We start from the raw sequence: 20,723 nt of genomic DNA on the forward strand, positions 1-20,723 counted from the left end.
AACTGAAATATAATTGAACACTGCAATCTATTTAAATGGAAAAACCATTGCGTTCTATTCATTTTATGGTTATTTTTGCAGCTCTTAAGTTCTGCTCTTTAGTTTATTGCTGTTTGTGGAAAGCTTCAAATGAATGAAAGATGCAGGTTATTAAATATAAATAACAGCCAAACAGTAACATATATCAGGCTGCGGTTCAATTATATCAAGTTTTACGCAACATTTTCAAACTCAAGAACAAATACATTATATACATATAAATATTTATGACCTTTGCTACTAAACAAATCTAGACCATTTATTGTAAAAATAAACACTCTTTACCTTGATAGCCTCTACCCTGCATGTCTCATGCTTATTAAAGTGTAATGTCATATTGGGCATAAGAGATTATTATGAATCAGTATTAATTGGGTCAGTAAATCAAATGATTGAATATGCACAACCCTTCATTTATTTAACATGTAAGCATCATTCAGTGTATGAGGAAAACATGTTTATTTGAAAGTGGCCAGGTAGTAGTTTAAGCTAGCTAATACATCAACTGTCATTGCTGAAACCTTTGAAAAATGAGCTGGGACTTACAGTATAGTGATTTGTGGTTACAGTAGATGTCTTTTAGGACGAGACCAGAGTAACAGCAGATGCACTGCAATTCATGGCAAGGCTCTGGTAACCATAGTACCGCACATACAGTTCATGTCCCCATTGTGCACAAACCATTGTTAAACCCACATTGGTCTAAAATGTGAGGCTAGATAGTGTATGTATTGTACAAGTGATGAAATTGCAATTAGTCATCACACTTGGTTCACCCCTATTGAGTCATTTTTGTATTCTTGATTTTCTTAACATTTAATTTTGTTAAATAAATTGGTTTATGTCTGCATTATCAACATGTTTTGTGTTCATTTTTATGCGTAAAGGGGATTTCATGACAGATACTGATTCTACATCCTGATATGTTTCTGGCCGCCATATAAAACCAAGAGACTGAATGCATGCAATATTCCCAACCCTGCAAGGTCATTTGCATATTTATTTCCAATCATGTTTCGATGGGTTTTGCTTAAAGTTACAGCACAACCACGAATTCCTGTGATCTGCTCAGATCAGACAGTCATACGGTGCAAAAGAAATTTGCCATGCACAATCTAGCTCAACAGAAACACATTACGCCACAAAACATCATCATAATGCTTGGGGGCCACATAATTGGGCATCCAATGATAGTATCATGTTTTCATGTGTTTCTGTTGCCGAGGAATTTATTATGCAATTTGTATATTATAAGTTGCAATGGAGAAAAAGTAGTCTGAATGAAACCCTGTGTGGTAATGTATTTGGTCCTAAATGTTGTTCCATAAACTGATGGTTAGACATCATTACCAATTGTGTACCATTATTGTGTTAGTGATTGTGTTAATGATTTATGAATACAAAACCATACAAAAGATGACTAACTTAATAATTCTACATTTTAATGAGGACTTACTGAAATAAAAGGCCCTTAATCACCCGTTTTCTTGCATAGCCTTAAGTGAGGCACCATCAAGACCTTTGTAGTTCTCAACAATCCTAATAATGCCCTAGTCTCTTTTGTACAGTAGGTATATATACAAATGCAAAAATACACAAAAACAAAATGGCTGCCGGTACTAATTTGACATGTAATGAATAGAAAATGCAGCAACCTTTTTTACATGTTCCTTATGCCTTCATTGGATAAATCCAATAGCTAAACTGTGTGCACTTTTAATTTTGAAGCATAGGAAAAAATTGTCCATTTAGTGTTGTTATGGTAACAAAGGGGTTTACTATATTTCATCCCTGCCTTGAGTACATATTTCCAAGGTGCAGCCCTATTGTCTCAGCTTAGAGAGGCGTGGCCCTTATTATAAGGATTGGTTTTAATGTATCAGGACATGGTTTGAGTGGATCAGGGTAAGTACATCTTGTATGCCCTAACATTTTACATATCTACATTGGAACATGACCAAGCCTCCTCCAAAATACATCAAGGGGTGATTATAGAGGTGTCCATATCTAGCCTCGGATCATGCCAAATATCCCCATTTGGCATACCACAGGCTTTGCATTTGTTTAAAAATGCATCACTAATATGACAAAAGCACAATAGAATTGTAACCTGACCACTGACATTAGCATTTCATCTATCAGTTGCTAATCTGGTGAAAAAGGCAATAGACAGAATTCTGATATGATCAACACGCGCCATGGCATTATGCTTAATCTGTGAATATCTACCAATTTCATTATGACAAAAATACTGATGTAGTGTGCCTGGTACTCTGTGTGCAACATTGTATGTGGCCAGGATGCAATTAAAAGGCAAAATGCAGGAAAACGTATAAAATGCTGCCGATGGTGCAGCATCTATGTCTGGAAATTCGTCTAGCCTCAAATGGTACAACAATGCTAGGTGAATGAAAACACATCTGAAGGCGAATGGTTGACCCTCTCTGAGAGCATTTCTAGAGCTTCGGAAATGCTAGGCCAACCTCATCTCCATAATAATTGTCCATCAGCTACTGCAGGCCATAGAGACACCACCTGCCGTGTAATATGACATCTTTCAGTAGTCTTGCAATGCTCCTCTGGGAATGTTTTGGATGGCCAGGATATCTTTATGGGGCCCCTTGGAAACTGCTGGGCCCTAGTCAGGCGTCTAGTTTGCCTTGTGGAAAATCCGCCTCGGGTACTGACTCAATCTGTGAGACTCTTGGACATTCTGGTAAATTAAACAAGTATGCAAATGTGATGTACAGGTACTGATCTGCCCCAATTCCACATGCTCAGGTATAAGTATGCAGATAAATTTGATTACCTGCAATTCATCCTGGCAGCATATGTACAGATGGAGCGCCTCTCTTCCTTGGCCGGGGATCGCCAGAATGTCCTTGCTGCCGATCGCCGGCGCAGAGGCGCTCCATCTGACTGGGACGCGCTTGCTCACACGCACATGCATCCCAGTTTCAGGAAGGCGCCGCTGCGGGTCCCTGCCCGTCTCCACTTCAGGGAGACGGGCAGGGATAAGGGGACTGCGGGGTGGCGAGGGGCACCGGGGGAGGCAGCTGGGACCCGTAGACAGCTCCGTAGCCACGGGGCGCGCGAGCGTCTCATGCGTGCTTGCCCCTGCACTAGGGCCAGCCCCTGCAAGAATGAGACTGGCTCCATCTGTATTTACTAAGTGTCTAGTTTTAGTAGAAAATTCAGGAACATTAAATATGCAAAAGTAATACAATATAGTTCAGCTTTTCTGTAGGTTAAATACTGGGAGAAATGTTATCTTTCAAGTTCAAACTTGTTGCTACCAGCAGGGTCTACATGTTAACCATTTAAGTACATAAAATGATCTTGCAACATGGTGACATTAAACGTCAATCAGACATTGCATAGTATCAGCCTCAAGGAGCCCACACACGCACCGATCCCGGCGTGCGTTGTGGGCTTAACTAGCACACATAGCATCGCATCGTATGCCTTGTGCATACGATGTGCATGCGATGCAATGCTATGCTAGAAAAGGCTAGTACAAAAAGTATGTGCTGCACATACTTTTTGTACTGTACGATGAGGTGCCGCGGGAGCGCGCACCCCATCATACAGCATCGCACCGCCGGCAACGGTGCGTGTGTGGGCTCCTTCAGACATACTGTACAGCTTGAGTATACACAAAATGCAATATTCCCATGTCCAGACACAAAGGGCTCATTTAGAATTGGACACATTTGCATACCAAACATGAAATGAAAACAAATTATTCATCGATATAAAATCGTATTTTGTAAGAGTGAGTTCATTTGTACAGAAAGCCTGTGCTATGTGCGGCAAGAGATATATATCCACTTACTACAGTTAGCAATGGATTGCAGGGCTGACTGTGCCCTCCGTACACAAAGTTAAAACATTTACTGTAGGTTAACCAAATATGGTCTCTGTCTCACATGCTCTAGTCTTCTGCAAAACATCCCAATTGGCTCCCCAGACACCACAGCATGACCCCATCCAGCCAGTATAAGTGCTCTGAAATTCTGTTCAGGTACTGAACTGTAGCTGTTATAGTTTAATAGCTAAATAGTTCTTAGCAGAGGTTTTTCAACTGGGGCTTCATAGAAAGTCTAGCTGTAGTTACCTGGGCTGAGTTAATTTTTAACAAATAATAATATTGATATTTATATGCCAGTTTTCTCTGAAATGCATCAAAGGGCTTTACATTACGGTTTTAAAAATCAGATACAAGAAAAACTGTGCTGACCTATCATCTGTGTTTCACAGCAGGGTAGACACTTGGGGAGGGTGCAGGTAGGCAGAGGGAGCGGGAGGTCCCTTTGTGATTGGCAGCTGCTAGAAGTATATCTTCCAACAGCCGACCACTCTGTGTTTCTGATTGGTTGCATTGTTTGCAACCAGGTCTGATAATGTACAGCCTGGTGTGGACCACGCCAGGCTAGTGGTTAAAAAAAAAGGGGCATTAATGAAATGTTTTAGTTAACAGTTACGTTTTGGAGATTTATTTTCAAATCATTGTGTTGCAAATCCCAGTGCTTCTGATTGTGATTATGCCTGATATATATTTCTGCTATTAAAAATATTGTCCTTTAAATATAAGAATAAATTTGATCAGAAGTGCTGGGTTTTACAACCTGATGGTTAGTAAATAAACCAGAGTTCAACAATGGCTCCAGTGGCGAAACTTGTGGGTGTTGAGCCCAGGTATAAAAGTATAAATTGGGCCCCCTGCTCCACCGCTTACCAAGTTCGCAATGTGCAACATGGTAGTGGGTGACAGGGAGAGGCAGAGGGTGACATGGAGAGGCAGGAGAAAGCAGAGTGTCACAGGGAAAAACAGTGGGTGACAGGAATAGGGTGACAGGGGCAGCAGTGGGACATTAGTCCTCACGGGCCCTGGTACACCATACCTGCTGCACCATTGGTAGTTGCGTCTCTAAATGGCTTCTACCTATGTTGAGTATGGGGGCTGCCGCTGCCATGCTGCCTGTTCCACCAGAGGAGAGCCCTGCTGCAGTCTCCACTGACTGAGTCCCAGCACCTGCATAATGCGGCTGACAGGTGCAGAGACCGGCGCATGTCCACAAGCTTGACTATGCATGTGTAAGCCCTGGCTTCTATGGGCTGCATCGGCTGCAGCCCATAGAAGCCAGCTTGGGCTGATGATAAGGCAAGGAGTGGTTTCCTATAGGAAGCCAGCTCTCTGCCAAAAGCAGTCCGGACTGGCAGTCCCAGAGGGAGGAAACACCTCTCAATGGGGCTGCCTGTAGAATCTGTGTCTGACAGGTAGGACTTCCAATAGGAAGTCACTGCCATTCACAGTGAAGCCAGAGCAGTCATTGACTTCACAGGCTCACCCCTGCGGTGGCAGATTTTACTGGGAGGCTGCAATCCTGCAGTCCATGGGTAAAATCCACCACTCCCTGGGTCTGTTTTTGAAGGTTGTTAGGGAGAAGGTCTCTCATACTGTCCAGAAAGTCAAACCCACAAAGCTTAACTGCTTCCCATAAATTAATTCAGCCCAGGTAACATAAACTGGAAAATGGATCTAAAACCAGCAGATGAGTGGTATATTCATAGCACAAGAAGTAATAAGGAGACATTACATACGTATATTACTACAGTCAGTGAAGACCAAAATGTACAGCATTTCAGGGACACATGTAGTGTTGTCCTGGCTCTCAGAATATCATGTAATACAAAAGAGCAGGATTTTGTGACATAACCTTTTATGCATCTCATATAACATTGTACAGCTGTGTAGATGTAGAGATTTGTCTAGGATAAGTTTTGGGGTAATACGCATACAAGTTGAATGAGATTTTATTGTAGAACATCAGACTTTATTCTTTTTAATTGGTGACCAGCCAATGCTCCCTGCACAGGTGTTTTGGCCACAAAACCTGTTAAGATTGCTGTAATTCAGTGGTGAGGGATGTGCCTGGGGGGGGGGCAGGACAGCATGCTCACTGGCCAGCTACTTTCTTTGTTTTGCAATTGGTGTGGGGGGAGGCGGCAATGTTCAATAAATTGTGGTGGTGGTGGTGGTGGTGGGGGGGGGGGTAAATAAACCCGAGTTCAGCAATGGCCACAGTGGCCATCTTACAGTATATAATGTATATATGAGTCCTAGTAGCTTACTAAATAGAACTCATACTTGTGGTCCCAAGGGAGAGCCTACCAGTACAGTCCTATTATTGGGAGAGTGGCTATTTACCATACGGATATTCAAAGTGAAAAAATTAAAATGTTATGTAACTGTTACTATAATATACTATTGGCATGTATTGGCAAGTATAGTGTTTATCTTACATATAAAGACACAACATCACATTGGAATAGAAGCGTAAATATAATGTATAACATACTGTACTAGAGAAACCAGATTTCCCCAATGCCATGCGCCCCTATGAAAGAATAATAATACAAATATGTACATTGTCTAGTGCATGAGAACATTATTTGTTTGGACCATAAGTAACTAGTATACTTAAAGCTTCTGTATTTGCGTTATTGTGTCTTTATAATACATTGACTTGTAACCAGAGATTGGCAGAAATATCCACCAGCAAGCACCTGGGCCTTCTGCCTGTATTATTGGACACATCAGGGAAATTTGTTGGGTAATGCCTGCGTTAGTCACAGTGAACTATGGTCTCCTAGTTACCTGTACATTAATGGTGCAGTAGTAATGTATGTGCATGTTTTCTATATGCCTACATCTATTTTATAATATTGGCAAAAAAATTAAATGACAGGGACCAGGACTGCCATCAGAAATTGTGGGGCCCAGGACCGATAGGGCCCCCTTCCCTTTCTCAAACACCTGGAATGCCTGGGGAGACCAGTGTCTGCTGCACTGGCCTCACTACTACATTGCATCAAGGGTAATGTGAACTTTGTTTATGACAAATTATTATTTTTAAACTCTAGTCCTGGTCCCTGCAGTCCCACAATGGTGGCTGTCCTGACATGGACATCATATTGCCTGGATGAACCACGCTACACTGCATAACTTGTTTATAAAGTGTTCTTTTTTGCATTTCTAATACTCCACTTCAACAATATTAACAAATAAAGCATAAAAACAGAAAGGGAGAATTGCATACAATATGCAGAATTATAGGAACTATACGTTACAATAATAAAAACAAAACTCTAAAACTTGGGACTGTTCTTAAAAATTAGGAACAGCTGACAACTACAGTATGCAACAAGGGTTATGCCGAAAAATAAGCATTACACTATATACTGTAGGTGCTTCGTTCGCCCTTTAAGATTACTCACTAACAATCAATGACATTTAAAATATGACGCGCACAGGCAAATAAATATCTCAATCTGTAATCGTCCTGCGTCCCCTTCAGTAAACAATTTTTGAGTAACTCTGGTAGTTAATATAACTGACTTATGGAAAGAAAAATGCATGCCTCAATAAAGGTTCCAAAGAAACAAACGATAAAATATTACAGAAAATAGATATTAAACCAACATTACATTTAGTACATTACAGAAAATATCAAAATTAATTGTAAATTGCAATTTGTTTCTTTTTTTCTATCAATGTATTTGCTTTTTTTAGTCAAACTGAATTATTATTTACATTAAATATTATTGTATACATCCTTTAAAAAAATCTTGATAAATATCTGTGACATGGAGTAGGTAGGTCAGTCTTCTTTGATTTGCAATAGATGAACAGTGGCTGTGAGTACTTGGATGTGCCCTGGGCATGAAACGCAGCCACTCTTGCTACCTGTGCAATTCAAACCTCATGGTCATGGGAATAAATCTTTAGACTATGCCTTGTGTCATATAGCCGTATCCCAGAAGACAGTTTGCTGTTTGGAATAGGGAGGCGGGCTGTACTTCTTCGTGCCATTACTCTTCTTCCAGCTTGGCAGGATAGGCATACTTTCTTGCTTACAAAGTCCCTTTTCCGTTTTCTGACGGGATTTAATCTCTTTGCACAGAGTACGCTTTTTCTCAATCATTTCCATCATTGTGTGGTCACCATAAAGCCACGGCATTGGCGGCATCTGTCAAATAGAGTTACATGAAATATTGTTTAGTGATGACACTCTGTAGCTAAAGTAATAATCATGGGAACAAGATATACAAAATGGTACGTGTTCTTTTTTTTTTTTATTCTATATGTCCTATTATCAGCTGGTATTTTGACACGGAGCAGCTCCCTGGGTAGGTAGGTTAGCAGGTTCCTTAAATCTAGTAGATGTTAGAGCAATTGTGCTGTTTCCATCAGATCAGAAAGAACTGCAGCATAGTCTCTCTTTGATTTGTCTTTCTGTTCTACAGTACTTGTACTTGTTTATGGTTCTTGGCTGCAGTTTAAACTATTGCCACTAGGAGGCACTCAAGTCATGGCAAAAAGCCTAGACAGATAAGGCTCGTGAAAGTAGGCTTCTTGATCTCTAATTGCCCATAGACAAATGCTGACTGGAGAAATACAGAATCAAATGTACATGTAGAGAACTTTAATCTTTTTGGAAGTATAACCATGGGCGTTTATTCATGCATTTGTGTCCTATCTCATCTTTTCAATTTCTATTCATTCTGTCTCTCTGTAAAAGCAAAAAAATAAATCAGGGGTTTGGTGTTGGCAAACCGAATCGGATTCTGAGTTGTGCGCAAAAAAGCCGCAATTGTTCAGCATCAGCTAAATCTGTGCCACTACACTGCCCCACTATCAGCACCACATGCAGCAGCCCGATCCAAACTGCAAGAGATCAGACACAATCTCAGGCACATTTTTCCTGTGTAAAGACGCCTCACTGCCACCCCACTGCCACTCATGATTGATAGAGTTGCATGTAAATCTGAATAAGGCCCTTTTATTGCTTAATAATGAGTCAATAAAGCTTTAAGGCAGGGATGGGGAACCTTCGGCCCTCCAGCTATTGTTGAACTACACATACCAGGATGCCCTGCTACAGTTTTGCTATTTGGCCATAGTAAAACTGTTGCAGGACATGCTGGGATATGTAGTTCAACAACAGCTGGAGGGCCGAAGGTTCCCCATCCCTGCTGTAAGGGAACATATCATGCATATTTTGTTTTGTGTTTTTATGTCTTTACTGTCAACCAAATTCAAAAGTTCTTCTTAAAGGGGCAGTTATGTACACAGAATGGTTTTGTCTTGTAAACTGATGCCGCTTTAAAGAAAAAAAAAACCTCAGAGTTCAGGAAGCATCACGCACGACTGCCAGATTACATCTGCATTACATCCAGCCCATGGGATTGAAGTGCAGAATAGTAGGACCGACACTGATAAAGTACATACCAGTACTTTTTTATTCAGACCCAAGAGTATCAGGATTCCTGGTCCCAGCTAATGGTAACACTGCGTGACACCCACTAGAAACAGTTGTCGCAGGATGAGGTTATTTGTATAATGACCAGCAGAGCTTTTTCCCAACAAGGGTGTATCTGAGAGATTGTTGATTATCCCTGGAGTGGGGAATAATTTTTGTATGAAATGACATTTGTACCGGAGGTGGAGTTATTAATGGTAATCTTTCATTAAGTATATTATAAATTCTGAACGATTATCCTATCTTGCAATGCTCCTCCTACTACTGTTATATTTATATGAAAGCTTGAGACTACAGTACAATTCAAAACACTTGCTAAATGTAAAATATATATAAAAAAACCTCAAACATTCAGATCTAGCAGTATCCTAATGTTTGCATTCTCTGTGTATTGCAGACAAGAAAAAACAATAACTTAATCTGCAAATGATAATGCCTGGTATGCAGTGGTGTATTTATAATGGGTGCAATGTGAGTGGAGCACACGGGCCCTGGGACCAAGGGTGGCCCACACTATGCACACTGCACCCTTTTTGTAATACTTACCCTTCTGGAGTCTTGTGATAAAAACAGGGCTCGCTGAAAAAATTGGCTGCGGCACCACATGTGCAGTAGAGTCTGATCCCTATAGTGCTCAGACTCTACTGCGCTGTGCACTAGTGCGGCACTATGGAGGCAGCTAGGAGGGGGCCTGAACGGAGGAGGCTGCACACGAGCCTCCTCTCTTAAAGCACCTCTGCTAGAATGTATTATCACACCAAGCCTAAAGGTGTGATAATACAGTGTAACCACTCTCAATTGAGTATTTGTTTATCTTAAGGCAACCCGTTCCATACCCCCTTAGTACGCATTTCTCCAATCCTGACACCTGTGCTGCTTTGTCTGCTTTCCTATTCAGTACAAAACAAGTGATGCAGTCACTTACAATAAAGAGTATAAATGCTTCACTGACCACTAGAGCGCTTCTGATATACTCTTCAACAGTCCAGAGGGCTAAAATACATTATTGAGAATGCATTTTAACTGTATAATCCCCAGGAAAATGAGTGAAATATCTTTATTAGGCACAGTTGGCAGCTATCAAGCATGTTTTTTTACTAAAGGTGCCCACACACTAGAAAGATCTGCGATATCTTTTGTCCGCCCTGGACAAAAGATTTCAGGCAAGCGCACATCTTTACCAAAGATTTTTCTTAAGATCCCGTGTGCATTCCTATGGATCTTTTGTTAAATCTTCTGATCTTTTGTGCAGCACGTAAGATCAGAAGATGCAGCTAAAGATCCACGGGAGCGCGCATCGGACCGAAATCGGCCGATTTTCGTCCGATTATCGGTAAACATCGGACGATATATCGGCCGATTTATCGGAAATCGGCCAATCGGCCCAAAAATCGTTCTAGTGTGTGGGCACCTTAAGGGATAATTCCCAGTATACCCTGCTAATCTGCAGAAAAGCATGCTGGGATTTATAGTTTTATATGAATTGAGCCTGGGAGCCAGAGCAGACATCAGCTTCCTGGTTGTGTTCTGCAGCGGAACACAAATCCTGGATGTGCAGAAACCGGTCGCACATTTCAGGAATTGTCCCTGCCAGATGTGCCACAGTGCCATGGATCGGGAATTAGCGACAGATCATATCTTGTTTAAAAACAGATAGTAAAACTGGGATATTTATGCCATTGATTTATTGAAAAATCAGTCTACTACTAGCTGAACTACTTAGTTGTTTATAGTACCATCAGTGACAGCTATACTAATGATTTTGGATACATTGTTTTGGTAAGCTCCAGACCCCCCCAAAAAACCTTACATTGATCTCTATGATGATCTCAGTTTTCTTTCATCTAGTGGAAAGCTTCAGTCATCTCCACTTAAGTTACATTGTTTTAAATAAATTAAAAAAACAATATTTTGGGGCTATTAGCAATTTAGCTTATTCTTAAATACTTGTGTGTTATTTGTGAGTTACAAAATACCATTATTTGGCCCATTGTCCTGTAAATTATGTGTTTTGTGTTTTGACGAATACCTAGCTTCCTGAATGGGAAGTTCACTTGGATCCATGGAGAAAAACATTTATATTCTGCAAAAACCTCTGGAAATATACTGTCTCAGCCTCCTGTGAGCATCTGGGTTTACACTTCCGTCTTCCATCCATACGCACTGCTCTATAAGCTTGCCTGCAATCACCGATAGACTATGCTGCTAAATCAAGTTCTCATCTTCCTCATTAAAATGTCTCCATTATGAAATAAATCCTTATGGTGCATCAAGTTTAAAAAAAAAAAAAACAATGTACCATGGGTAGGCCATATATATGTCTGGCATGGGGATGTACAATGTGTGAGTTTTTGTTAAATGTTAAAACACAACACACAAGTATAGAATGCATCTTGTATTTTAGCAAAAGAGTTCAAGATAATTCCTTAAAGTGGTCCTAGATAGGTGGTGGAACTCATTTCTCTTTGCCACCAAATTCCTCCCACCTCTCCCCCCATTAGGCAGAGACAGTGCCAGTGGCACCCCCTGCAAACTATGATGCTTTTTTGTTAGAATTCCTCACCATTACAGGTGTTGGAACTCAGTTAACCCCTGCTTTTGAGATAAAGTGGAGTATATTGTACATTATTTAGGCTAATCCTTTTTGGATTTTGTACAAGCTCTAATTTTGTACAAGCTCTAAGCCAGCAGAGATCAGGTCTCTTCCTTTACGTTTGAGATGACATATTGTAGGTCCTAACTGCAACCCAATATTTTATCAGAGCTATATGTCTGCTACCCCTCATTGGGAATGCAGAAACCTCAGTGTGGACTTTTTATCTCTATCAATCCTGAAAATTAGAAATTCTCCAATATGTACTAAGTAAGCCAAACTAAAACCAGATAAGGGTCCTTCGGCTATGCCGTTGCTTATTTCACCATTATATTCTCAAGTACTATTTATAAATTGCCTTTCATAACCAAGAGAACTTAAAAAAGGTTCAGCAATGGGAAATATTATATTTTAGAAACATTGACAGTGGAAGACAAAACAACACATTTAATGATTACATTTTACCAACTACTAACTTCCGTAGTTAGTTTGGTAAAGCAACACAACAGTGATACACAAAATCATGCTCTGAAAGGAAAAGATATCAGCACAACACGTGTGATAAAGTATTTTGATGCTGCCTTTATTTGTATTTTTGTTCAAGATGATAATATAGGTATGGATTTCATGCACAAACAGTTACGTATATGTCATCTTTATTGATTTTGGCAATAGAATGGGCTCAGAACAAGCCTCTAGTTGCCAGGAGTTCTGCAATTCCCGGGCAATTGACAGATCTCTGGCAAATAAAAGAGGTAATGGCTACTGTACATTATACATAATACACAATATTTTATTTTTATTTATTTATTAAATGCCATAGGGCAGAATATTGTGTAGCTGCCAGATGTCTATGACAACAATGGCTGTGCAAGTATTTTGTATAGACAGTGACATTGTATTACAAACATGCACCAAGACCAAACTACTGTAATGCAAAAACTGTCACACATATTACAATACAGAAGGGAGAATGTTAAAATGTATGTACAAATCATTGACAATTGCGGTAGACAAGACATTCATCTCTACATAGAAACAAGGTTGCGATATTTATCAAACTCTGGCCAATCGTTTTGACAGTAAAAAATGTGCACAAAGTGTAAAAAAGTAAAGCAAAGTACAAATAGTAAAATGTTACAATAAAATCACAGAATGAGTAAAATCTGGGTAAACATAGAAGATTAAGAACGAGAAACACAAAGCTCCTCCGTGAATAAAGCTTTGGATGACTTTGTAGACTAATGGCAGACACAGAGTGGACCAGACGAGAGGACAAACACAGAGCTGACGGCAACAGATGACAGACAGAGAAGTGGAAAGTATTTGGCATGTTGAACCACATGACGTCATTCACTACTGGGTAACGGTGGTACCTGGCTCTGTTGGTGCTCATTGGCTTGCCTGAGGGGAGTAACTGAAGGAGGAGGCACACCTGAAGTGGAAGCTGATCGACCTAATTTGCAGCTTATTTTCATTTCTGCAAAATAAACCGTCATACAGAAATCAGAATGATGGCTACAAATGCATAAGGCTGTCTCAACAAAAAGCACTTACCATCTACACACAGCTGAATACATTCCTACATGCGATATGTTGTATAAAATATTTTCAACTGCATACAATTTGTAATTCTGGCCTCATATTACAGAATATTGCCTGTATTAACATTTCGGCATATAGAATCAGACATATAGTACAATTTCCATTAGCATACAACTTAGGTTCTATCATTTTCATACTGTTAAAATTGTGGTCTACAATAGAGATTGTGGTTTGTGTATTACTATTTAGTCATTATTTATGTTTTATTTTAAATCAAGTTGAAGCACAGGAGTACCAGTAGTCCAAGCCCAAGCACTTTTATCGCTAGAGCTGCAAGCAGAATGAATATACATGAAGAGCATCTAAGAATATATTTTTGTTTGCCGTCTTCAATATACCTGCATGTACTTTACAGTTAGGGAAAAAAATGTCTTTCCTGTTTTTGTCACATAATTGCACAATATATCTCAAGATCTTTGATGGCTGATTTTTCTTTTAGATTTGCTGATCAATCTCCGGACAGAACCATAGGGGTTATTCAGACCTGGTTTCTGCTCTGCTAAATTGCAGATCCCTGTGATCAGATACAGTATATGCTGCCCAGCCAGAGTGAATCCCGCCCCCGTGCAAGCCTGCAAATTGCTTGTAAAAATTAGCTGGATCGGCGATTAGTTGCAAATCCATTTGCAAGCCGCTCAACCATCGGATGATTTTTTAAAATGTGTGTGCAGTCTTACTTGGTAGCTGTGATAGAAGAGGTCGGATCGGGGCCTTAGCTGACATCACACGACTTCCTCTCAAATGCCTGGGCATTCCTGCATTTTCTCTGACACTCCCAGAAAATAACCGGTTACCACCCCCAAAAATCAGCTGTCATTTAGCTTGCGTATGGCCAGCGATTAAAAATTGTGCAGGATTTTACTGAAGGACGGCCGCACTATGATCTTTTCACATGCCCAGTTTATCAATAAGGGCTGCAAATTCACAGCCATGCGATCAGGTCTGAATAACCCCTTATGTACACTTAATATTGCTACCATAAAATGCATAATGAGATTTATATTTTAAAAGTGGGCAAGGGCAAGTATTTTCCCGATTGCAAACAGGTTGATTTTTGAAGGATACCAAGAAACGGAATAAAAACAACAATAGCTATTAAACGAGGGCGTGTAGTAAATGTGGCATTACACAGATGGCTGACGAACCCATCCAATCATGTTCTGCTTAGGAGCAAACTCATCTGACAAGTTAGCTGACTGTTCAATACAAATTTGAGAAGGAATTTGCCTCTAAGAGTGAACTAGAATAAGGCCCTTAGTGTGTGAAAGTGCTACTGCAGTCACTGCTGGGTATACTGTAATGTGTGAGGCTTATACGGAGATTTATCAATCATTCAAGAGGGATAAAATGGAGAGCAATCAAGCAGCTTTGGTCATTATATAGAGCAGGATAAATTGCAGCTTAAAGCTTATTGGTTGCTAGGGACAACTTCTCCTCTTTATCTCTCTTGAAGGTTTAATACATCTCATCTATAGTGACAGACTAGTGGAGTGTAGGAAGCTACAGTGTGGGCTGTACTGTAAGTACAGACATTGAGTACATACAGTATAGTATAGACATTGTTGGGTGTTCAGTATTTTGGGGCATATTTCCTTATCATCGCATAAAGGGGCAGACTAGATGGGCCAAGTGGTTCTTATCTGCAGTAAAATTCTATGTTTCTATATCACGGCAGTAAGGATTATATTTTGCTGGGATGTTCCAATTTAAATCACCGTGACAGGGGCTCTGATAAAGGCCCATTTCATTGATCAGAAAGGAGTGATCACATATGTTACCACATTACTTCTACCTACTGCATGAGCCCTCTTCTACATGACTTCCTATAGCCCACTGTAGATCCCTCTCTGGCAGGGCAGCTTCATTGCAAGCTCCTTGGAGCAGGGCCCTCTTCCCTCCTGTTCTCACAGCCCTCTTTTTTTACAATTCTTATTCAGTGACCATCTATACTGGCATCCCTTCTCACTTGTTTTCATTCATCTTTACAAACGGCAACCTGCCCCTGGTAGCATGCCAATTGGCATCAGCAGACCAACAGCAGGAGCTACCTTCATGGTTAGCAGTATTGTCAATGTGTGAATATTAGTTGCAGATTATAGTAGGAGTACTGTGGTTGGTACCTTGCAGCCCATTGTGAAGATGAAGCAGTCAATAATTATTCAAACTCAGTGATGCAACTATGACCTTCACATGCTGGAGAAAGGTACGCTGCTGTTTAAAATGAAGTCGGGGAGATATTCTTGCTTTTTATGACAAAATACTTGAATACAAACTTTCTTGTGCATACTAATAAACGTAGGATGAGCAGCTTTCTGCTTGTATAATGAAAATGTAATCAGTTAGAATATTACTATACAGGTGGAGCCCAGATCAAATGTCCAGCTATTACTGTAATAGAAAGAAGTCTCTGAAGTAAATGATTGAGTTCAATGAATGTGGAAAATGCCTTTAATGTGGAGGGTGGTAGTGGAAGAGTTGATGTAATAAGCAAAACCTTTATATAAACAGACAATACCACATATTGATCTTGGTGCAATGTGAAGCTTCAGTGGTCTGCTCTGTGGTCTGTGTTAGTGCCTTAATGTAAATAGCATTGACTATAGTGTAATGTAGAGGATTTACTGTTACAAATATACTGTATTTCTAATGACAATGATGATAGTGTAAGTGTAATGCAGGGATTTAGCTGGGCATGTTGGCAGGCTAGCATAGCGAGTACATGGAACAATATTATCTGTGTGCCGGTACAGATGGTGTAATGGTTAGCATTACAGCCTCACAGCACTGAGGTCATGGGTTCTATTCCCACCATGGCCCTAACTGTGTGGAGTTTGTATATTATCCCTGTACTTGCGTGGGTTTCCTCCGGGTACTCTGGTTTCCTCCCACAATCCAAGAATATACTGGTAGGTTAATTGGCTCCCAACAAATTAACCATAGAATGTCTGTGTGTGCATGTACATGTGGTAGGGAATATAGATTGTGAGCTCCACTGGGGAAGGGACTGATGTGAATGGACAAATATTCTCTGTAAATCCCTGCAGAATATGTATGCGCTATATAAGAAACTGGTAATAAATAATAAATATATATCGGTGTTATTGGAACCATTCTTGTCCAATCTCTGCACCTTTTCAGCAAACATATTACATGTAGTACACCTTTTAAATGAAAATATACATATATTTGAATTTTCATTAAAGGGTTAATTGGGATTATTTGATTCATCTCCCCCTACTGCATGCTAAAGATGCAGATCAATAATTTGGAATTAGCTCTCATTTCTCACAAGGTTCCTCTCATGTGAACAATGTTACAGTGAATGATGAAAGTGCATTTAATGGTTCACTTCACCTTATTAAATCCTTTAACTGATCCATAAAATAGACCAACAAGGCCTAAAATATGAATACATTTACCCACAGACTGTAGTAAGAAAGAGTTTCAAATATAAAGTCAATGATATATATATAAAGAGAATTAAATGTCTGTCCGCCTTGAGAAATAATCCTGCAGATGAACGTGTATTGTGAATTTCTTACCTGAGCTATTGTTTCCTGCCAGCATGGTTGGGCTCACAGAAGATCTTCCAAGTCTACAGGAAACGTGTGTTGTGCCCGATGTTCCATCCCATTCCTGAGACTTGATCGACTCTCTGGAGGATGGTGAAGAATGGTGACCAGGTCTCTCTTTGTTTTCCAACTTTGGTAAAGGTTCCGTACTGTGGCTTCTGACCTTCATTTCATCTGATGGTTCTAAAAACATTAGAACCATTAATGGAACATTTATAAATGGACAAAGTCACATTAATAGCATGGTAATGTGTTAAAGTGGTACAGGAACATGACCTTCACAGATATTATGTTCTAATACAGGGGTATAATAAATCTGTATTTAGAAATCAGGCCTCTAAAGAAGCAAGCCAGATTTAGCTTCTTGTAGCCATGGAGATCTTGTGTTAAATTTATGCTTTGCAATCCTTGAATGGAAAGACACATCCAGACACCTAATCTATTGGTCTGTGCATGTCCTCCTCCAACGCTAATTAATGTTTAATTAATTTACTGTATATTTTTGTTTTTCATTTATTTTAATTATACAGTATATAAATCTCATTCCAAATACAGCGGAGCCTATCCTAGTCTACACTCACAACTACTGTTGTGGTGTATTGCTTCAGATCATTTATACTTACAGGGAGTGGTGGAACAAGAGAAAAAACACAGTTGGGTTGAAAGTTTTTAACACTGTGGCTGTTCACAATGTCCGCATTACACGAGATTGTGTCATTGTGTCATTGTGAAAAAAATGTGTCATATAAAAAATGTCTTTAAATGTACATGATCTGAAGCAATGCATCATACAGTAGCAGCTGTTGCTGTGGGACAAAAGGCTCACACATAGAACACTTGTAACTTACGGTGCCCAAGCACTGTGAGATTTTGGCCTGTTTTCATCTTATATATAGGATGAAAACTGGCCAATTCGGAGGTGTTTGACATCTGAATTGATCCTATGCGCGTTCCTGTGTGGATTGGATTAGATCCAGAGATCATACGTGCAGCGGATAGGATACATTGGAATCGGACTAATCAGCGCCACATCACGGATGCTTTTTTGCACCTGCGATGTAGCGCATCCGATTTCCCATGGACTTCCCCAGCAGCTCCCCGGGAGTCCTGTTACATGCGATAAAATGCAAAGACGGATGTAGCCCTCCCAGGGAGCTGCTGGGGGAGTTCAGGGAAAAACTGGTCCGACATGTGGCTCCAACAAAACAGACTAGTGTGGCGGCCTTTAATCTTAGAAACTTGCACTCATATACTACATAGCCATGTAAGTATTTTGACTATATCAATAACAGCTTGATTTATATAAACATTGAAAGTGTCTGCGCGTATATATATATATATATATATATATATATATATGTGTAGTGGATAGACCGGCACTCTACGTAGTAGGTATTAGGGCGGGTGGGTGCCTTCAGCAACAATTTGAATGTAGGCAAGAAGGAAGAAGCGGCACTCCACAATTATTTGAAAATTTAATAATTGTATTCAAGTCCATACATGTACACAATGAAGGTCAACGTTTCAGGACCCAGTGGTCCTTTTATTCAAGATGGTCATAGGCGTGCGCACGGGGGGTGCCAGGGGTGCACAGGCACCTCCTAATGATTGCAGCACCTCCTAGCAGTCCACAATGAGAGCAGCTTACGCCTGCCCGCAGCCTGGCTCACCCACCCGCAGCCCTGTCAGCAAGCCAATTTCCAATTGACACTGACACTCCCCCCCCCCCCCCCCCCGCACTGTTGGTGACTCACACATAACCGCGGCCTGCGCTGGGAGGAGGAGGGACAGTGTGACCCAGCCCTCCTGCTCCAGCGGCGCTGCGGGGTGTGACGCCCGCAGGTGTGCCACCGAGTGTGACAGGTCATTGGTGGTGCAGGGAGGGGTGCACACACCTATTGACACACTCTCTTCAGTTCTCCTGCTGCCCGCACCGCACTTAGGTGGTGTCAGGGCCCCAGCCGACTCGCCCAGCCCCAGGCTGCAGGGAGCAAGCCAGCCAGCAGCAGTTTAGCGAAAAATTTAAAAGGGACAATCAGACAGTCAAAAGGAGACTGTCATTTATTATTTGGTGTTCGACTGGGTCTGATGTCACTTTGCCCAGCTGGGGGGCCAGCTCCAGCAGGCCTGCCCAGCTCAGGCCATCTTTGCCCCAGCCTGCCACCTGCACAGAACACCGTGCAGCACAACTACAACAGACTGAGAAAGTGCATGGAACCCCTGGCATCTAGCATGAAATCCGTAGCAACGAGCATGTAGGTAAGCAGCACTTATGTGGCATAATATGTAATGGGCAGTATAGTGTGTGGTGTAATGGGCATTATGGCATTTGGCATAACGTGAAATGGGCATTATGGCATGTGGTTTACTATGTAATGGTTGTGTGATGTGTAATGGGCATTATGGTGTGAATTTTCAGCGGGCACAGTCCCTGCTTACCCTAATTTTTTTAAATTGTCAATCTCTGGCATAACGTGTAATGGGCATTATGGCATGTGGTATAATATGTAATGGGTGTGTGACGTGTAATAGGCCTTCTGCGCGCACTGTCCCTATTTTACAAAAAATTGTCAAGACCTAGCATGATGTGGAATGGGCATTATGGTGTGTGGCATTATGCGTAATGAGCATAACTGTGTGCGCTATTATATGTGATGGGCATGTGTGGGGAGTAATGTTTAATTCTGAAGTGCAAATACATTAAATAAGTCACCTTCTATTTAGTTTGCAGTGATGCCCAATAGGCATTAATAGACATGCCCAGTAGGCGGTGATGGACATGCCCCTCCAATGGTGCACCCCTAAGGAAATGGGCTGCGCACACCTATGAAGATGGTACATGGAGAGTAATGGTACAAAAAAGGTTTGACCCTCGAAGATGTATACAAGATTATTTATTGATGGTACAGGGTTTCCGTACGGTTAAATAAGATGTTTCCTAAAGTTTCCAATAAATGCTGGAGATGTAACTCTGCCTTGGGCACCTTTCTACACATATGGAGGGAATGTCGCTCATTACTCCTTCTGGTCTGCTACTTTACATTTTCTAAAGACCTTTTAAAGGGTGATATAACAAAAGATCCTGGTTTCTGGATACATAACATCCAATCGGTTGACACTAAAACCTATAAGAATTCCCTTCTAAGACATCTTAACAACGCCGCAACTGCTGTGACACCAGTCCATTGGAGAGCGACCACACTCCACTCTATTAAAGATAGATTGATCTAGGTACATTTTTATACATATTCAATCGATCCAAATCGACCTTTAATAATTTTCCCCAAAAGGTTTTGGATGTTCTGTTTTGTTTTCTAAATAATACTTTGGTTTAGTATATTTTGAGCATACAGACTTGAATTTAAGTATTTCAAGCACTTTATTAGTTAAATATTACAAGTGTAGAAATAAAAATGAAAATAAAAAGAGATGGCATAGGGAATACTAAATATAGTTGAAGCAGAGGTTTTCTAAAAATACATCAGCCTATCTTTAGCCATCTTAATCAAATTAACAAGTAGGAATACAAACAAGTAAATAGTTTTAAAGAAAACTATCTGACACTGCACAATAACATCAATTTGGGAT

The 20,723-nt window shown here is 40.5% G+C and overlaps 1 protein-coding gene across 2 annotated transcripts in view; it reads right to left on the bottom strand.

Moving 5' to 3' along the window:
• Positions 1-5,840: 5,840 nt before the first annotated feature.
• Positions 5,841-20,723, bottom strand: part of NYAP2 (neuronal tyrosine-phosphorylated phosphoinositide-3-kinase adaptor 2) — a 155,252-nt gene continuing 140,369 nt past the window's right edge. For both annotated transcript variants that reach the window (XM_083177974.1, XM_083177975.1), the window contains 3 exons: positions 17,106-17,318; positions 13,335-13,438; positions 5,841-8,072 (listed from right to left, as the gene is read on the bottom strand). In XM_083177974.1, coding sequence (XP_083034100.1) covers positions 7,845-8,072; positions 13,335-13,438; positions 17,106-17,318 — 545 coding nt within the window. In that variant the 3' untranslated portion in view covers positions 5,841-7,844. The remainder of the gene's footprint in view (positions 8,073-13,334; positions 13,439-17,105; positions 17,319-20,723) is intronic.

This window comes from Crinia signifera, chromosome 3 (assembly GCF_055691185.1).
Source record: "Crinia signifera chromosome 3, ASM5569118v1, whole genome shotgun sequence".
Lineage (NCBI taxonomy): Eukaryota > Metazoa > Chordata > Amphibia > Anura > Myobatrachidae > Crinia > Crinia signifera.